The sequence below is a fragment of the Bos indicus x Bos taurus genome, chromosome 4, assembly GCF_003369695.1.
Source record: "Bos indicus x Bos taurus breed Angus x Brahman F1 hybrid chromosome 4, Bos_hybrid_MaternalHap_v2.0, whole genome shotgun sequence".
NCBI lineage: Eukaryota > Metazoa > Chordata > Mammalia > Artiodactyla > Bovidae > Bos > Bos indicus x Bos taurus.
Genome location: NC_040079.1, coordinates 42,459,012 through 42,476,345, shown reverse-complemented (window position 1 = coordinate 42,476,345; position 17,334 = coordinate 42,459,012). Strand labels below are relative to the sequence as shown.

General features: G+C 42.0%; 1 protein-coding gene across 1 annotated transcript in view; it reads right to left on the bottom strand.

Annotated features, from left to right (window-relative positions):
* Positions 1–1,480: 1,480 nt before the first annotated feature.
* BLVRA (biliverdin reductase A) overlaps positions 1,481–17,334 on the bottom strand; it is a 51,678-nt gene continuing 35,824 nt past the window's right edge. The window contains exons 5-8 of the mRNA XM_027539216.1: positions 15,529–15,626; positions 9,990–10,097; positions 7,534–7,705; positions 1,481–3,261 (exon numbers count right to left, since the gene is read on the bottom strand). Coding sequence (XP_027395017.1) covers positions 3,003–3,261; positions 7,534–7,705; positions 9,990–10,097; positions 15,529–15,626 — 637 coding nt within the window. The 3' untranslated portion in view covers positions 1,481–3,002. The remainder of the gene's footprint in view (positions 3,262–7,533; positions 7,706–9,989; positions 10,098–15,528; positions 15,627–17,334) is intronic.

Here is a 17,334-nt window from a genome sequence, read left to right as displayed (position 1 = left end):
GCCAAAGAGACTTTCCAATGTTAGCAGATCATTCTCATCCCACAACTTAAAAAAAAAAAAAAAAGAAAAGAAAGAAAAGCTAGGCTTAAAGCCACTTGGAATTAACAAAAGGAACTTCAGATATCTGAACCTATTCCGTCCAGGGCAGTGCTGGCCTCAGGCCTGGCTGGACACAGGTTTTGCACATGTTCTTCCTTCTGCCTGGAATGTCCTGCTGTCCCTTGCTTGCCTGCGCCTGCGGCGAGTCCTTCTCAACCTCCAGGATTCAGCATATTCTTTTGGGAAGCACTGCCTGACTTCTCACTTAGAAAATCTTCTCCCTACACAAGCTTTTATTTATTTTTTTAAAATATTTATTTGGCTGTGCCAGATCTTAGTTGTGGCACACAAGAACTTTTAGTTACCACATGTGGGATCTAGTTCCCTGCTCAGGGATCGAACCCAGGCCCCCTGTCTTGGGAGCATGAAGTCCTAGCCACTGGACCACCAAGGAAGTCCCTGTCCTATTTTTCAGATTCTACTTATGGCTTCTTCTGTGAGGACCTGTGATTGGAGGGTTGAGTGCAGACTTCGGAGAAAGGAGTATTTGGGAAAGGTGTCAGTAGGGAGCGGCCGCGGTGGGGCGGGAAACCAGGATGGTTCCGGATGCCCCAGAAGGCGAGGGCAGCTGTAAACAGAGGAGTAAGACCGCTGCTCTGTCTTCTCTCTCGCCTGTTTTCTCCTGTCTCCTCTTCCTTCTCCCTCTGCAGTTCCTTCCAATTAGTACAATGAATGAATGTTTTCATTTTGGATCTCTTGACCAAACACAAAACAAGCTGGAGGTCAGTGGTTATCAATATCAATTAGTAATCACATAGCCCATGACAAAGACTGTTTTCTAGACCAGGTTTAGTAAGGCTGCTCTGAACCCTCTGCTCAACTAGACCTCAACCTTCTGGCTTCCCCATCTGTCTTTTCATTGCCCGGTTTTAGCAAGAATCCTAGTAAATTCCTCAATAACTGATCAGATTCCTCATCCTTCACCCTTCATATCTGATCTTGCCAGCCTGCCTTCGGCAAGAATCATCTCAAGTCAGAGTAGTCGAAAACCCCCCACACCTGATGTTTCCTCTCAGTGATTTTTCATCCACTGACCTGCTCATGGCTATAAATCCCCACTTACCCACACTCTGTGCAGAATTGAGTCCTATTCTGTACTGAGGTCTCTCTTCCCCTTTTGCAACTGTCCTGAATAAAATCTTCTTATACCACTTTACTGTCCAGCTCTGGTTTTCTTTGATACCCACCCTACTGCCAGTATCAAATAGGGCCGATATTTTGAAACAGTCGAGTTAAGAAGCCCAAATGGGAGAGACTACAGCACTGTATTTTGGTCATCGAATCTGTAACACTTACCTCATGCTAGATGCAGCTGAGCATACAAAAACAGATACCGTATTTCCTGGCCTTGAGCAACATTTGATAATAAAACAAGAGAACCAGTGGGCCAATATTTATTACAAATTATTTTATGTGGCAAATGAAAGAATAACCTTAAAGGATTTTTTTTTCAGATTTAATATATTTGCCTGCTTTACCAACTAAGGTGATGGAGTGATAGAAACAGAGGTAGAAAATGGAGTTTGCCTCCATCTCACAGATTACAAAATAGTTAAAGCTCACAAAGGCAAGTAGGGAGCAGGAACAAACTGAGAGAGACATTGACGGAAGCAAGACTCTAACACCAACTTAGAAGATGCAACAGGGCCACCAGTGAAACGAACGAGCAGCGTCCTGGGACTCCACTCTGCCTCAAGGTCAGCAGACAGAACTGGACATGAGTCCAGAGGAGCCAAGGGCTGCAGCTACAAACACACGTGGCTCCCCTGGCCACCTCCTCCTGGGTCTCCAGTCTCCTCTCCAGGCAGCCTTCCTAGTTCTCTACCTAAACCAGAAACCTAACCATGCACACCCTTGCCCCCCTGCTTTAAGTAGCACCGTTTGGTGCCTCTGCACAGCTTAATAACTCCCCAGCCCTTCACCTGGTCTACAGGGCCCCCACCATCAGATCTCCCTCCCTGGGACTCCCACTTCCAGACCCAGTGCCCCAGGGCACTGGCTAGGTTGTCCCTCACTCCCTTCTGTTCACCCTGCTCCCAGCCACAATGCCCTCCTCTGACCTTCACACGGTTGATCTCTTCATCATCAGGACCTGGCATGGACATCTTCCCCGAACCCTTCTCCAGATGGCCAGGAGCACTCTGGACCTCCAGCAATGACTAGTTTATGTGACTTGCTTCCCTCTGGACATTGAGTTTTTGAAGGCAATGGCTACATCTTACTCATTTTTGGGATCCCCAGCACTAGGCATGATCACCCAGTTTGGCAGGGCAGGGGTGGGGGGCGCGTGGGTGGAAAGAAGGCTTTCCTGGTGGCTCAGATGGTAAAGAATCTGCCTGCAATGCAGGATACCCGGGTTTGATCCCTGGGTCAGGAAGATCCCCTGGAGGAGAGCATGGCAACCCACTTCAGTGATCTTGCCTGGAAAATTCCATGAATAGAGGAGCCTGGTGGGCTACAGTCGATGGGGTCTCAAAGAGTCAGACACGACTGAGTGACTAAGACTTTTCCAAGGCAGGGAAGAGGGTTCAAGGCACTGTTTCTTGGTGATTTAGCGTATGAGTGGGGTTTAAAGGCTGGTTCTGCTGTTTACTATCTGGGTGACTTCAAATAAGGTTTTCGAAGATACTAAGAAAAACATATCTGATAACACTCATCTGGCAGGGCCATTGGGAAGCCTGAGTGAAACCAGGCATCTTAAAGCATTTAGCACTGCTCAACCAAGGTTGGCTGTCTTTTCCATTCCTGTGGGAGCCCCCACTGGGGGCCCCAACATAGCTGGTGACAATAAGCAAATCCTGTTTACCCAAGACATGTTTAATGGTAAGAATAGAGAGAAAGGTCAACTCTCAATAAAGATCAGGCTCTGGTTTTGCTGAGCAGAGCAGCACTGCCCGTTCCCCTCACTGCTTTGAGCAGCAGTGTTTCTGGATCTCTCCTGCGAGCCACAGGCAGTGCAGGATGCGTTTCTTCTCGGCAGCCAGCTCCTCTTCCGAGAACTGGCCCAGGAGTTTCTGGACAAATATATTCTGATCTTTCAGGAAAATATTCTTATTGATGCCTACGTTGGGCATATTCTCTAGGGACCCAGATCTGAAATGGAAGCTTAAGCGTCTGTTTCGCTTTAGGCCAGGTGCTTTCTCTTCAATCCAGGTCAGCGGGCTGCGGAGGCGAGAGGCACAGTGTTAATTTCACTGAGGGCACACGGATGCTTGCTGGCACCTGAGCACCCCTACTAGATCCTCCTGTGTGCCCATCTCTCCTGCAGCTGCTGCATCCCGACCTCCACCAGCCTCCCAGAGGCCACGGTGACTGTTGGCAACTCTACTGACCAACGGTCCTTTTGTTTAGTTTTGCCACCAGGCAGGGGAATCTGTGCAATGATTTTGGTGTGAATATCAGTTCATTATTCAGGACTCTCTACCCTAGGGAGCCCTGAGGATGCAGACCTGAGGTTCTGGAGCAAACTGTTGTTTCCAAGTGTATGTGCATTTTTATGGGAAAGAATTCTTAGAGTGCTTTCATCCCATTTTCAAAGAGGTCTGTGATCCCCCGCACATGCCAGAAAAGACTAGATACTTTCTGCCTGCTCACAAAGCATCTGCTTCCATTTCACATGTGCCCCCCAGGTCAAGGCCAAGGTCAGCACTCACAAAAATCTCCAGTCCTAATGGGACAGACCCCACTTCCCTAAAGTTTCTCCTTTCTCTGGGTTTCTCTCTTCTGTCTTTATAGTAGATAATAACTGTGTTACCTGCTTAATCAGAAACAGAGAAGCCTAATTAGGCCTTTGATCTAAAGAAGCTTCACTGAATAATATGACAGCAAAAATACAAAATCTGCTTTAAAAAGTATTCTAAAAACAATACAGCATTGATTTAAAGACTTTTACAAGAAAAAGAAAAAAAATCCATAATTCTTTCGCCTAAATAAAAACCTTTTCAGTTTGAGACAACCCTTTCAAGTATTTGTCTATATGTATGTGGCATATAAACCCTAAGGTATAACTAATTTTTGACTATGTTTATTTAAAAATATCATCCTACAGATACTGCTATGATAATTATTTTCATCTGCATATCATGGACAACTGATTATATAATTCATTTACTATTTTATTATTGCCAAATATTCAAGCTCTTTCCAATTTTAATTTAATATGGATAGCCTGCATTCAAACTTTTCACACATATACAAATAAGTTTTCCTTCCTTCTTCTGGGAACAAAGTTTCAGGAAGTCTTAAGAGGACTTGCTTTGGCTACTTCTCTTTGCCTTCCCGTCCTTACTTCTCCTACAGGGTTGAGTCAGGGTCAAGGACAAGGCAATCTGGTTGGACGGCTGTGATATGAACAGGGAAAGGGTTCAATCCTGAGACGGCATCAGGGTCTTGTCTCCCATTACCATTCCTCGGATTCCTTCCCCCTCCCCCCAGGCTGTAGTCAGGCAGGCCAAGATGGGCAGTTTAGACCAGTGTTGCTGAGGACAAAGCGGAACCTCCTTCTGTTTGTTCTCTGCCTCTAGAGGGATGGGACATAATAAAGCTAAATATATAGATATGGGGGGACTTCCCTGGTGGCCCAGGGGTTAAGACTCTGTACTTCCAATGCAGGGGACATGGGTTCGACCCCTGGTTGGGAAACTCAGGGAACTAAAATCCTACATGTTGTGCGGCATGGCCAAAAAAAAAAAAACCAGATATAGGGTGTGAGGTTGCAAGAAAGGGGCCCAAAAGGATCACTTGATTGTTTTGAGTGCTGCAGGAAGCTCAGGGTAAACGAACCCTCCCTTCAGCTTACCGAGACCTACACTAGAGAGTGAGTAAAATGTTTAAGAGAAAAATAAGTGAAGTACATAAAGGGGGAACCATGCCAACACCCACACATGCAGGGAAACATCACGAGAGATGTGGACAGAGAAAACTTCCTCCTTTTGTGGTCCCACCTGCTCAAAACTTGGTTATGCTGTTTCCTGTTCATATTTTTGTGTGTGTGTGTGTGTGTGTATAATTTTGGCTGCACCATGCAGCATATGGATCTTAGTTCCCTGACCAGGGATTGAACCTCCACCCCCTGCATTGGAAGCAGGGAGTCTTAACTGCGAACCATCAGGGGGAGTCTCCCTGTACACATATTTAAAAGTGAGGACATCAGCTGTTGGGACCTTACTGTCAATTAGAGTGGAGCTAAAGGTAGCCCTGGGTCCATCCATGTTCTGGGCTTGGACAGCTCTTAGCTCTAGGCATCCCGACCCAAACCACAAGCTTGGACTCAGATGGCTCCTCTGGTCCTCTCTGGAAACCTCCGGTTGCAAATATCTGCATTCACCAGCCTGAGCTCTGACTACCTGCAAAAATGCTTCTTACTTCTCACCTTCCATAGGAAGGTGTACACCCACAGCCACATTCCTCTAGTCAGCACGTGTCTCAAGCACAGCAGAGGTGGCAATTTCCAACAGTGTTCTAACAGGACGAGGGGGTGGGGGGTGCACCTGGCTCTGGTCCCAGTCCTACCAACCAGCTTCAACAAGAGGACTGAAACGTGCACTTCTTCTATAGAGGTTTGGGTTGAAAAAGCATTTGAATGCTTATTTTTACAAAGTTTGAAAACTGCTAGTACAATGGAAAGAACACAGGCTTGGAAGTGAGTTGCACTGGGTTTTCCTGGATGATCTGGGGCCTGAGGCTAATGATACCTACTTCACTGATAGGTAAGGATGAGGTAAAGATAAGGCCTGATGATATTCCTTTTTTGTGCCCTTCCTGTGCATTGTGGAGGAGAAGGCGTGATCATTCGAGGACTGCAGACAGGCTGCTTGAGCATGATTCTCACATAATCATTTATTAGCTGTGTGCCCTTGGCGAGCTTCTTAACCTCTCTGAGCCTCGGGTGATCATAATTTCCCAGGTGATCATAATAATGCCCATTCCAGACAGTTGGTATAAACATTATGAGAAAATTCTTGTAAAAGTGCTAGGCCCTGGCACATTGGCGAGAACTCAGTAAACGTTAGCAAATACTAGCACTTTGTGCAACAGGGCTTCAGGCAATGACCCTGATCTCACTGGTCCTTTTACTGTGACCTTTCAAGGCTATGCATCCCCACCTCCTCATCCCCTGCTGCAGCTCTGCTCTGTTCCACTATGTTGTTGGAAGGCGGCTCTAACTTAAGGAATTGTGTCTGCAAACAACTCGCAGAGGCTCCTAATGTTTTAAAGACTTGTTATGAAGCTTTTTATCTTGAAGGGTGGTTTGCTGGTGAAAGAGCTGCATTTCGTACCAGATGGGACCCATCATGATGTTGGTTTCCCAAATGGACTAAGAGGACTTGGTTTCGAAAAACAACACATTAAGGATATTCAAGTAAAATCTGCAAACATTTAGTGATTATTTCTGGCGTTGTGTTTTCTGTCATTTATGGATGTGCGGGTGTTTATGGAAGATGCTGGGAATCAAAGAATATCACTACTCCCCAAATGGAAGAATTATCAGGGTGTGTAATGAACCAGGATCAAATGGAGGCTTTAGCAATGGAGGAACCAACAGACACCACCTCAGTATGATCTTATAGTCAACCTGAACATCTTTGTACTATTTTAAAGTCTCTTGAACATTTTTAAATGAAAAAAAAAAAAAAAAGACTTGGTATGGAGAATAAAGAATCAGTATTTGGGGAACATTACAACAGTATGATGTGATAAAGCTGATAAAGAGCTGGGCATGATACAGGCAAGCTGAGTACAATATTAATGGCAAGATCTAGGTGGTAGCTGTGTAGATGCTCACTGCAGAGTTCTTTCAACTTCACCAGTGCCTGCAACTTTCACAATAAAATGCTGGAATGAATGCAGGTCACAGATGTAACTGGACTTCTGCTCCTATATCTGATATTGTTCACTGTGTGGCTTAGGCAACCCGCTCATATCTGTGTGTTGTGTCTGAGTCGCTCAGTCATGTCTGACTCTTTGCGACCCCAGGGACTGTAGCCCACCAGGCTCCTCTGTCCATGAAATTCTCCAGGCAAGAATACTGGAGTGTGTTGCCATTTCCTTCTCCATGGCTCCCATAGAGAAAATTAGAATTGGATCCCTCAAGTCCAAGGGAGCTCCCGGGGGGCATCTTCATTACTTGAGTGTTCCTCCTCTGTAAGCCTTCTGACTTCCAGATTGTTAAATTGTGAGCCATTCGGGGGCTCTTCTGATCTAAACATACCTAACATATCAGATCTGTATGCTTCTCTTAACCTTATGGGGCGACTAGGAGGAAGGCGTGAAGCAACATAAGTGAGATTCCAGCACCTGTCCCACTGCAGAAGCAGATGGCTCTTCTGGAGTCGGGGGTGGGGGTCTAGGTCCCTGGGTCTCCCCAAATTCTCCCTCATGAACACAAAAGGATGTCCTTATATTGCCCCCTCCTCACAGCTTTTCCTGACCTACCTTTTGTTCTCTGTCTCCAAGCACACGGTCATCTTCATATACTGGTCTTCCTTTCGCTCTTCCAAAGTGGCAGATACGAGAGAAAGCTCCCCGAAGAGGGAGACCAGCCAGGTCAGGCGAGAGATGCCGCTGAACGCAGGGAAGCCAAACCGCTCTTCTTCCAATGGGGCAGCTGTGGGGAATCACAGACAAGGCAGGGACTGGAGGGGAAAGGCTGACAATTGGGGGGTGACAGGGAGCCAACAGATGTGGCTGGGGATCAGAACACACAACCTTGCCTCCTAGCGGAGGTATGCGAGATGATTCTCATGGAGACTTTCAGAAAAATGTCTCCCTTTGCTCCTATTTCTGAAATTCAGTTTGCTGGTAAATAAATATTTCATTGGAAATTGCAGGTTATCTGGCTCACAGGGAAATAAAAATGTTTCAGGCTTCTAATGTATATATGTTGCCTGTGTATGCATGTATATATATATATATACACACACATACACACATATATATGTGGTACACACATATACATATATATTCTCTTAGTAACTTGAAGTAAAAGAAGAATTAACATATTTTAGTCCTGCAAGCCTATGTTCCTATAAATATATAGCTGTGTAAATTATAAGAGGGCGAAAGAATCGTGATAGCTGTGAAGAAAACAGTAATACCTATAGACTACATCAAGAAAATTGATACAGTGGTATTTTCTTAGACTTCAATATCTATCATCTCAGGTACAACAGTACATTCCAAAGAGGATCTGGGTGAGAAACCTGGTCAAGATGTTGCTCCCCTCTGTTCCCAGTCTAAATTTTAAACATAACTTCAATTTATAAGATATCATATCTGTTACACTGATTTTTAAACCACAGATTTCTTGTAACTTGATCCTGACTTAAAACAACTCATAATCATGAGTATGTTCTAAAGAAGATCACAAGCAAATCAAATTAAAAGGTAAATAATAGCAAACCAAGACTGTAAGTTTCATAGACTACATGGTTTGAAATCACTAGGACCTAAGTGTCAAACTTACACAGGAATCACAGCCCCCTCTGGGCTGGTCACTGTCTGCTCCTGCTCTTTGCAGAGGACTGAGCAGCCGTCACAAGTCTGAGCCTGAGTCATAACTGTTGGGTCAACTTTGTGAAGCTACCCACCTCTGAGCTTCATTAAAAAAAATCTGTATGACAGGGGTAATGAATACCCACTTTGTGGGATTATCCTATGAATTAATATGAAATAATGCATGTCACATACTTAGCACAATTCCTTGTGCAGATTAATGGTTATTATTTGTTGCCACAAAGCTCATTAGATGGTCATTTTAAAGGATGAAGATGGATCACAGCCTTGGAGAATGAACTTCTACAGTGGGGAAGAGAGCAGGGATGAGATAGTTAGGGTGTTTGGGATCAACATGTACACTCTGCTATATTTAAAATGAATAACCAACAAAGTCCTACTGTACAGCACTGGGAACTCTGCTCAATGTTATGGCAGCCTGGATGGGAGGGGAGTTTGGGGGAGAATGGATACATGTGTATGTATGACTGAGTTCCTTTGCTGTCCCGCTGAAACTATCACACATTGTTAAATGGCTATACTCCAATATAAAATAAAGAGTTTAAAACATACAAAAAGGAATAAAATAAAGGATGAAGATGGATTCTGAAATGAGATTCCACTGTATTTTCTGGAAACTCGTGAAGAGATGAATGGTTTTCCCACTTAACAATGTCACACTTTCCTTCCTGTAATGCAAGTCCTCGGGAAAGGTGGCCCAGATGCTTTAGGGTGCAGAACTGGAGGCTCCAGCTTGTTCATTTCCTACTGCTAATGCCTTAGGGGACAGACAGATCTAAGGAGTCCGCCCAGAGGAGACTGCAGAGCTGGAAGCTCCAGGTTGTTCATTTTCTCCTGCTAATGGAGGTGCTCCCAGAAAGACCAACATAAACGGCTGAATATATAGTAGATCGGATATTCTGGCTGCAGCTAATGTTCTGATAACTTGTTGGAGGAAGGAAGGGGCTATGCATATTCTATTTGCTGCATAGATAAGTATAAAAATATTCTCTTCTCCAAGGAACCTTTTTCTCAGTCCTTTTTAAAAAAGAGCTTTCACTTTTAACCTGTAGAACATAATATCCAATTTGTCAGGATTTCATGAGAGAAGCTTCTGCCTAATCGACTGGGCCAAAAGTATAAATGTGCTTCAGATTTCTAACACATATTTTACCCAAGGCCCACCAAGCAATCAAATCTCATTTGAGAAAAGAAGCAAAATAGATATTTTTATTGTCTGTGGCTATTTGGGAAAATTAAATCAGCCTGCAGAGACTCTTTGGCAGAAATGAATCCAAGCTCACATCCTAGAGAGCGAGGAAAGAACTCAGCATCCCCACCTCACCCCACCCTGCCTCACCAGGGACTCATGACCTGTGATCCCACCAAGGACTGACCTGTGAAGAGGAGAGACCCTTTCAGCAGGTCCTTCCCCACCACTTCTTTCTTCAGGAATGCAAACTCCTCCATCAAGAGTTCAACATGCTCCTCATGCAAGACTTTCCCTGTCATGACAAGAATGGAGTGAAAAAGGCAGTTATCATCAACTGTGTTATTTGTAGGATATACACATGAAATAATTAGGGGATCAGCTGGGCAACTTACTCTTATATGATTCAAGAAAAAGTAGTTCTCTGTACTGTATTATATTCACTACTCTTCTGGAAGTCTGTCATTATTTCAAATAATCTTCAACAAAATAAACAGTTACAGCAACAAAAATATGAGAGTAAGCCAGAAAGAGTCATGGATTATGAAATAAGAACTTCTTAGGAGAAAATGAAAGGGCAGCTTGCAATTCATGGACTTGAAGTCTCACTCATTCATTTTCTCACATGTATTTCAGCAGCTTTCTAAAACAACTAGTAATTTACGAAATTCTCAAGAACCATTTTGGCCTCATCTTTCAAAACAGGGTGTGTTGTCTATCTTAGAAATAATAAGTGTTTTTAAATTTGGGAGGAAAATGAGAAGTAAAAATATCAAGATCCTATTTACCAGAAAGAACCACTACTAAGATATTGGTTTATTTCCCTTTTGTCATTCTGCTGTGAATTATTTTTCATGATTGTGATCATATGGTAGAAACAAAATTATTTTTAGTTTTAAAGTATAAATGTAAATTCAGGTCATTGTAGAAAATTGAGAACACGTGAAAGAGCATAAAGAAAAAAGTGAAACCACTCAGAATGCTACCAGTAAATCATTGTTGCCTTTTGTTTCATTTGGTTTTTTTTCCCTTGAGTAACCAGTTAATCACTGTTGCCATTTTGTTTCATTTGCTTTTTTTCCCCCTCCCTTATATGTGACATGATGTTGACACTGATGTTTAAGCAATACAGGAAAGATCTCAGATCCTAGCTGAGAGATAATCGGAAAGGCAGTTTGGTAGTAGATCATCTATGTTACTGTGGGTATATATGACCGAGAGGACATGGGCACTAGGGAACTTTCTGGAATAATAAAAATGTTCTGTATCTTGACTGGAGTAATCATTACATGGGTATATACTCTGTCCAAATTCATTTAACTCTGCACTTAAAATCTCTGAATTTGTCACAAGGAAATTCTATCTCAAATTACAAAAACTCAGATAATCAGATGAGCACCAGATTTATTATTCAATTTCTTCAGTGGCTTTGGTGTTAGCCTGTTCAGAGCTCCTTTTGTAGAAGAAATAAAACGTACTTCTCAGAAATTCTTGTGTCATAGGGTTTGTGATTTGTAACTAGTTTAACCACCGACACAAGTGCTAGAAAAGCTCATCTCACTTGTTATTTAAATATGTCAGATTTGGCAAGCTATCCCCTCTGATTGGTGAGGTAACAGATGGGGCTAGAGATTCATTTTATGTGTGCCCATGAAAACAAAAACATGATTTTCCATTCTATTTGTGATATTCAAAATGCAAACAGTACCCTTAACCAAGCAGTAGTCAACTATATGATACCCAATGCTGAAACTATTTTCTATGGCATCCTGGGTAAATATGTTGGAACAGTTATGATTCTTAGAAAACTCTTCCTTGTATGAAGATGAGATCTCCATCTCTATAATTCTACCCCCTACCAGCAGAAGCAATACAACATAAATTTATTTTCTTTTTCTATAGAGAGCTTTTAATAATCTTAATTTTTTTTTCCTTTACATTAAATATTTAAATTTCTCTAGTGATTTGTCCAAATTATGTGTAACTTTTTAAAATTTGTTTTTGTTTTGGGGGGCTATACTGTATATACAATTTAGCACCTTCTTAACAATTTTAAAAAATGTATTATTTCATATTACTAAAACAAATTATGCTCATGAAACATGAAAAATAAAGAAACATGAAAAATAAAGAAAAATAGAAAGTAAATAAAATCATCCAAAATACCACTACCAAGAAATAACCACTATCAAAACAAATTGTCCACACATCTGTATTTAAGGTGATACTACATGTAGTTCTGTAACCTGTTCTGTATTTAGTCATGTATCATGTACCTTTTTTATGACAGTAAGAATCTATGACTGAGCCTAAATAGTATTCATCAGATGAAAATACCATAATTAATCATTAACCATTCTCTTTTGAATACTGAATTTGCGTGCCAATTTTTGCTCTTCAAATGTTGGCATGAACACTTCTGTACAAAATAATTTTTTTTATGTATTTCTGTAAAATGAGGTTTACAAAAGATCTGAACTTTTGACTATTATTTGATACGTATTTTGACTTGCCCAAATTGTTAAATTAATGATGTTGCATTTGGGGCTTTCTAATTATTGTGCATCAACATTCCACTTGAGGTCAAATCCTCTCTTCAATTTTGATTGCTCTGATTCTTCCAAATTTATTTGGTTTTTAAAAAAACTGTAGTAAAACGTATAATATAAAATTTACCCTATTAACCAATTTTCAGTCTATAGTCCAGTAGTAGTAACTATAAGGACACTGTTGTACAAAAGATCTTTAGAACTTTTTCACTTTGCAAAACTGAAACTTTGTACCCAACTAAAATAACTCCCTCTACTCCTCCACACCACTCCCTAGCAGCCATCCTTTTATTTTCTGTTTCTGCGAATTTAACTATTCTAGATACTTCATATAATCTCTTTGTGGCTAGCTTATATTATTTACCATAATATTCTCAAGATTCTTCCATGTTGCAGCTTGTGACAAGATTCACTTCTTTCTTAAGGCTGAATAATATTCCATTGTATATATTCACCACATTTTCTTTATCCATTCATTCATCAGTGGACATCTGAGTTGTTTCCACTTCTTGGTTATTGTGAATAATGTGCTATGAACCAGAGTGTGCAAATATCTCTTCCAAATCCTTTAGTCTTTTCAGTATATACCCAGAACTGGGATTGCTGGATCATACGGTAATTCTATTTATAAATTTTTCAGAAACCTCCATACAGTTTTCCAGAGTGGCTGAACCATATTATATTCCCACCAATAGGGCACAGGGCTCTAATTAGTTTCTCCACACTCTCACTGTTGTTGTTTTTTTTTTTTTTTTTTTTGCTTTGTTTTGGCCATACTGTGTGGCATGTGGGATCTTAGTTCCCTTGTCAGGGATCAAACCTGTGCCCCCTGTATAGAAGCTTGGAGTCTTAACTACTGGACCAAAAGGGAAGTCCCAGTTTCGTTTCGTTTTTTTTAATAGTGGCTATCTTCATGGGTTTGAGGAGATATTTCAATGTGGTTTTGCTTTGCATTCCTTTAATCATTAATGATGTGTGCTCAGTTGCTCAGTTGTGTCTGACTCTGTGGCCCCATGGACTGTAGCCCACCAGGCTCCTCTGTCCATGGAATTTTCCAGGCAAGAATACTGGAGCGAGTTGCCATTTCCTTCTCCAGGAGATCTTCCCGACCCAGGGATCGCATCTTGCGTCTCCTACATTGGCAGGTGGATTCTTTACCAGCTGCCATGTAAGTTTCTGTACCAATTATGGTTTCCCTGGACCCAGTGGTCTTACAAACAGCAACATTAGCTCAAAGAATTGTGGACATCACAAAATATGGTTCTTTTAGACGTGAGAAATACACGCCCTTCAATGGTGCCTCAATGCTCTCTAATCTCTAATTTGAGTAAGGAAAAAATTCAGGCTGCTCTCAGAAGCACTTAGAAGTGAGATTCAATTCAGACCGATGGCCCCTCAGTTTCCTCCAGTGACCCTACACTGAACAAGGAAATTGCAAATTCCCTGTACATCTATGCCTTTCTCTAGTGTGAATTCTCCAGTGTTTAAACAGATCTGCTCGTAAAATATTTCCCACATTTAGTATACTCTTAAGGCCTTTCTCCTGTGTGATAATCATTAGTGACAATGAGCATCTTTTTGGTATGCTTGTTGGCCATTTGTAAATCTTCTTTGGAGAAGTACCTATTCAGGTTCTTTGTGTATTTTAAAGTCAGGTTATTTATTGTTGTTGTTGAGTCTTAAGAGCTCTTTATATAATCTTGATATTAACCCTTATCAGGTACCTGATTTGCAAACACATTCTCCCATTCTGTAGGTTGCCTTGTCACTCTGTTGACTGTCTCCTTTGTTGTGCAGAAGGGTTTTTAGTTTAGTGCAAAATCCCGTGTCTACTTTTGCTTTTGTTGCCTGTACTTCGGGTGTCACATCCAGAAAAAAATCACTGCCATGGCCAATGTCCAGAAGCTTTTCCCTACATTTTCTTCCAGGAGTTTTATAATTTTACACCTTACATTTAGGGCTGTATGAGTTAAAATGGTATAAGGTAAAGGTACAACTTTATTCTTTTGCATGTGGCTATCCATCTCTCCCAACACTTTCTGTTAAAGAGGCTGTCCATTCCGCCCACTGTGTGATCTCAAAGACCCTTGTCAAAGATCGCTTGACCATCTATACACAAGGGTTTGTTTCTGGGCTCTCTACTCTATTCCATTGGACTATATGCCTTTTAAGAAATATTTCTTTGTATTTGACTGCATCGGGTCTTAGTGGTGGCGTGTGGGCTTCTCTCTAGTTGTGGTGTTCAGCAAGGCTCAGAGGGAAAAATGTGGACTTCAGAGCCCAAAAGGATTGAAATCAAATCTCCACCTCTCATTTAGTGGTCACATTACTAGCTTTGTGACCTGGTACACAATTTTTTTAAAAAGTATAGTAGATGTACAATAGTATATAAGTTGCTGCTGCTGCTGCTAAGTCACTTCAGTCATGTCCGACTCTGTGCGACCCCATAGACAGCAGCCCACCAGGCTCCCCCGTCCCTGGGATTCTCCAGGCAAGAACACTGGAGTTGGTTGCCATTTCCTTCTCCAATGCATGAAAGTGGAAAGTAAAAGTGAAGTCACTCAGTCGTATCTGACCCTCATTACAGGCGTACAATTTTTGAAGGTTATGCTCCATTTCTGGTAGAAAATTTTCGACTTCTCTGAACCATGGATTCCTATACATAAGCTAGAGAAAATACCTACCTCCAAGGATTTCTAAGAGAATTAAACAAAATAACATATGCTTAGAAGAGTTTCCAAGTTCTCAGTATTAATAAACGGTGCTCCTCTTGAGAACAAAAACCATAAACTGTGCACATCAGACAATAAATTACCCTAAACTAGGCATTTTCCCATTAGCAATACAAGTATCACATGAATAAAAGCAAGATAATATAATATTAGCATAAGTGGAAGCTAATTCATATTTTTCATTAGAGTAAAAGGAGCTGATAAGCCTTGAACAAAAGTCTGCCAATTCCCACCCATCCCTCTGCCCTGTTGTTCCTCCACAAACACACCCCGACCCCTGCGCTTTATGTGCCTACAGTATGCAGGCTGGGCTGGGAGCCCCTGGGCCAATAACATATCTGACACAGGGTTGTTTATAAGGCATAAGGTTGGTACCATAGAAGTCTTAGAGGCAGGAATTCTTAGTAAGAGGGTGTGCGCTCCAGACGCACAGAACATACATCACCTTTCTGCTCGGCCAACTCCCACAGGTCCTTAGCTGCCACCCAAGACAGTGTCATGGGGTATTCCACAAGGACATGCTTTCCAGCATTCAGGAATTGCCTTTGGAAAAGAGGGATAAATACGGATAAAATGCACTTCAATTAAGCTTTGCTTAAGTACCCTGCATGACAGACTGAAAAATGCACACAAATCTCCAGGTAAATGTGCCATGACAGAATGCAGACGAGAGTCAGGGCCAGGGGATGCGGAGGACAAACTGCATCTCATGCTATTTTCTATTTAGCAGTAAGAGAAAGGCTTTCTAGTTATGTGCTCACTTGAACATTCACCCATTCGTTCACTGACATATCCAACCAGGTAATATTTACCAGTTATTCTGGAGGACAAATACAGCCGTGTCAATAGGTAAATTGTCCATTACCACAGTCAGTTCCCAACTGTGGGAGTTGGTGATGGACAGGGAGGCCTGGTGTGCTGCAGTCCTTGAGCAGCGACTGGAAGTTGCTCAGTCATGTCCATTTACTGCAGCATGCTAGGCCTCTCTGTCCATCACCAACTCCTGGAGCTTACTCAAACTCATGTCCATGAAGTCAGTGACGCCATCCAACCATCTCATCCTCTGTTGTCCCCTTCTCCTCCTGCCTTCAATCTTTCCCAGCATCAGGGTCTTTTCAAATGAGTTAGTTCTTTGCATCAGGTGGCCAAAGTATTAGAGTTTCAGCTTCAGCATCAGTCCTTCCACTGAATATTCAGGACTGATTTCCTTTAGGATGGACTGGTTGGATCTCCTTGCAGTCCAAGGGACTCTCAAGAGTCTCCTCCAACACCACAGTTCAAAAGCATCAGTTCTTCAGCACTCAGCTTTCTTTATTGTCCAACTCTCACATCCATACATGACTACTGGAAAAACCATAGCTTTGACTAGATGGACCTTTGTTGGCACAGTAATGTCTCTGCTTCTTAATATGCTATCTAGGTTCATCATAACTTTTCTTCCAAGGAGCAAGCATCTTTTAATTTCATGGCTGCAATCACCATCTGCAGTGATTTTGGAGCCCTCCAAAAATAAAGTCTGTTACTGTTTCCACTGTTTCCCCATCTATTTGCCATGAAATGATGGGACCAGATGCCATGATCTTAGTTTTCCGAATGTTGAGCTTTAAGCCAAAATTTTTCATTCTCCTCTTATATTTTCATCAACAGGGTCTTTAGTTCTTCTTCACTTTTTGCCATAAGGGTGGTGTCATCTGCATATCTGAGGTTATTGATATTTCTTCCGGCAATCTTGATTCTAGCTTGTGCTTCACCCAGTCCAGCATTTCTCACGATGTAGTCTGCATATAAGTTAAATAAGCAGGGTGACATTATACAGCCTTGACTTATTCCTTTTCCTATTTGGAACCAGTCTGTTGTTCCATATCCAATTCTAACTGTTGCTTCTTGACATGCATACAGATTTCTCAGGAGGCAGGGCAGGTGGTCTGGTATTCCCATCTTGTTAAGAATTTCCCACAGTTTGCTGTGATCCACACAGTCAAAGGCTTTGGCGTAGTCAATAAAGCAGAAATAGATGTTTTTCTGGAACTTTCTCACTTTTTCGATGATCCAACGGATATTGGCAATTTGGTCTCTGGTTCCTCTGCCTTTTCTAAATTCAGCTTGAACATCTGGAAGTTCACAGTTCACGTACTGTTGAAGTCTGGCTTGGAGAATTTTGAGCATTACTTTACTAGTGTGTGAGATGAGTGCAATTGTGTGGTAGTCTGAACATTCTTCGGCATTGCCTTTCTTTGGGGTTGGAATGAAA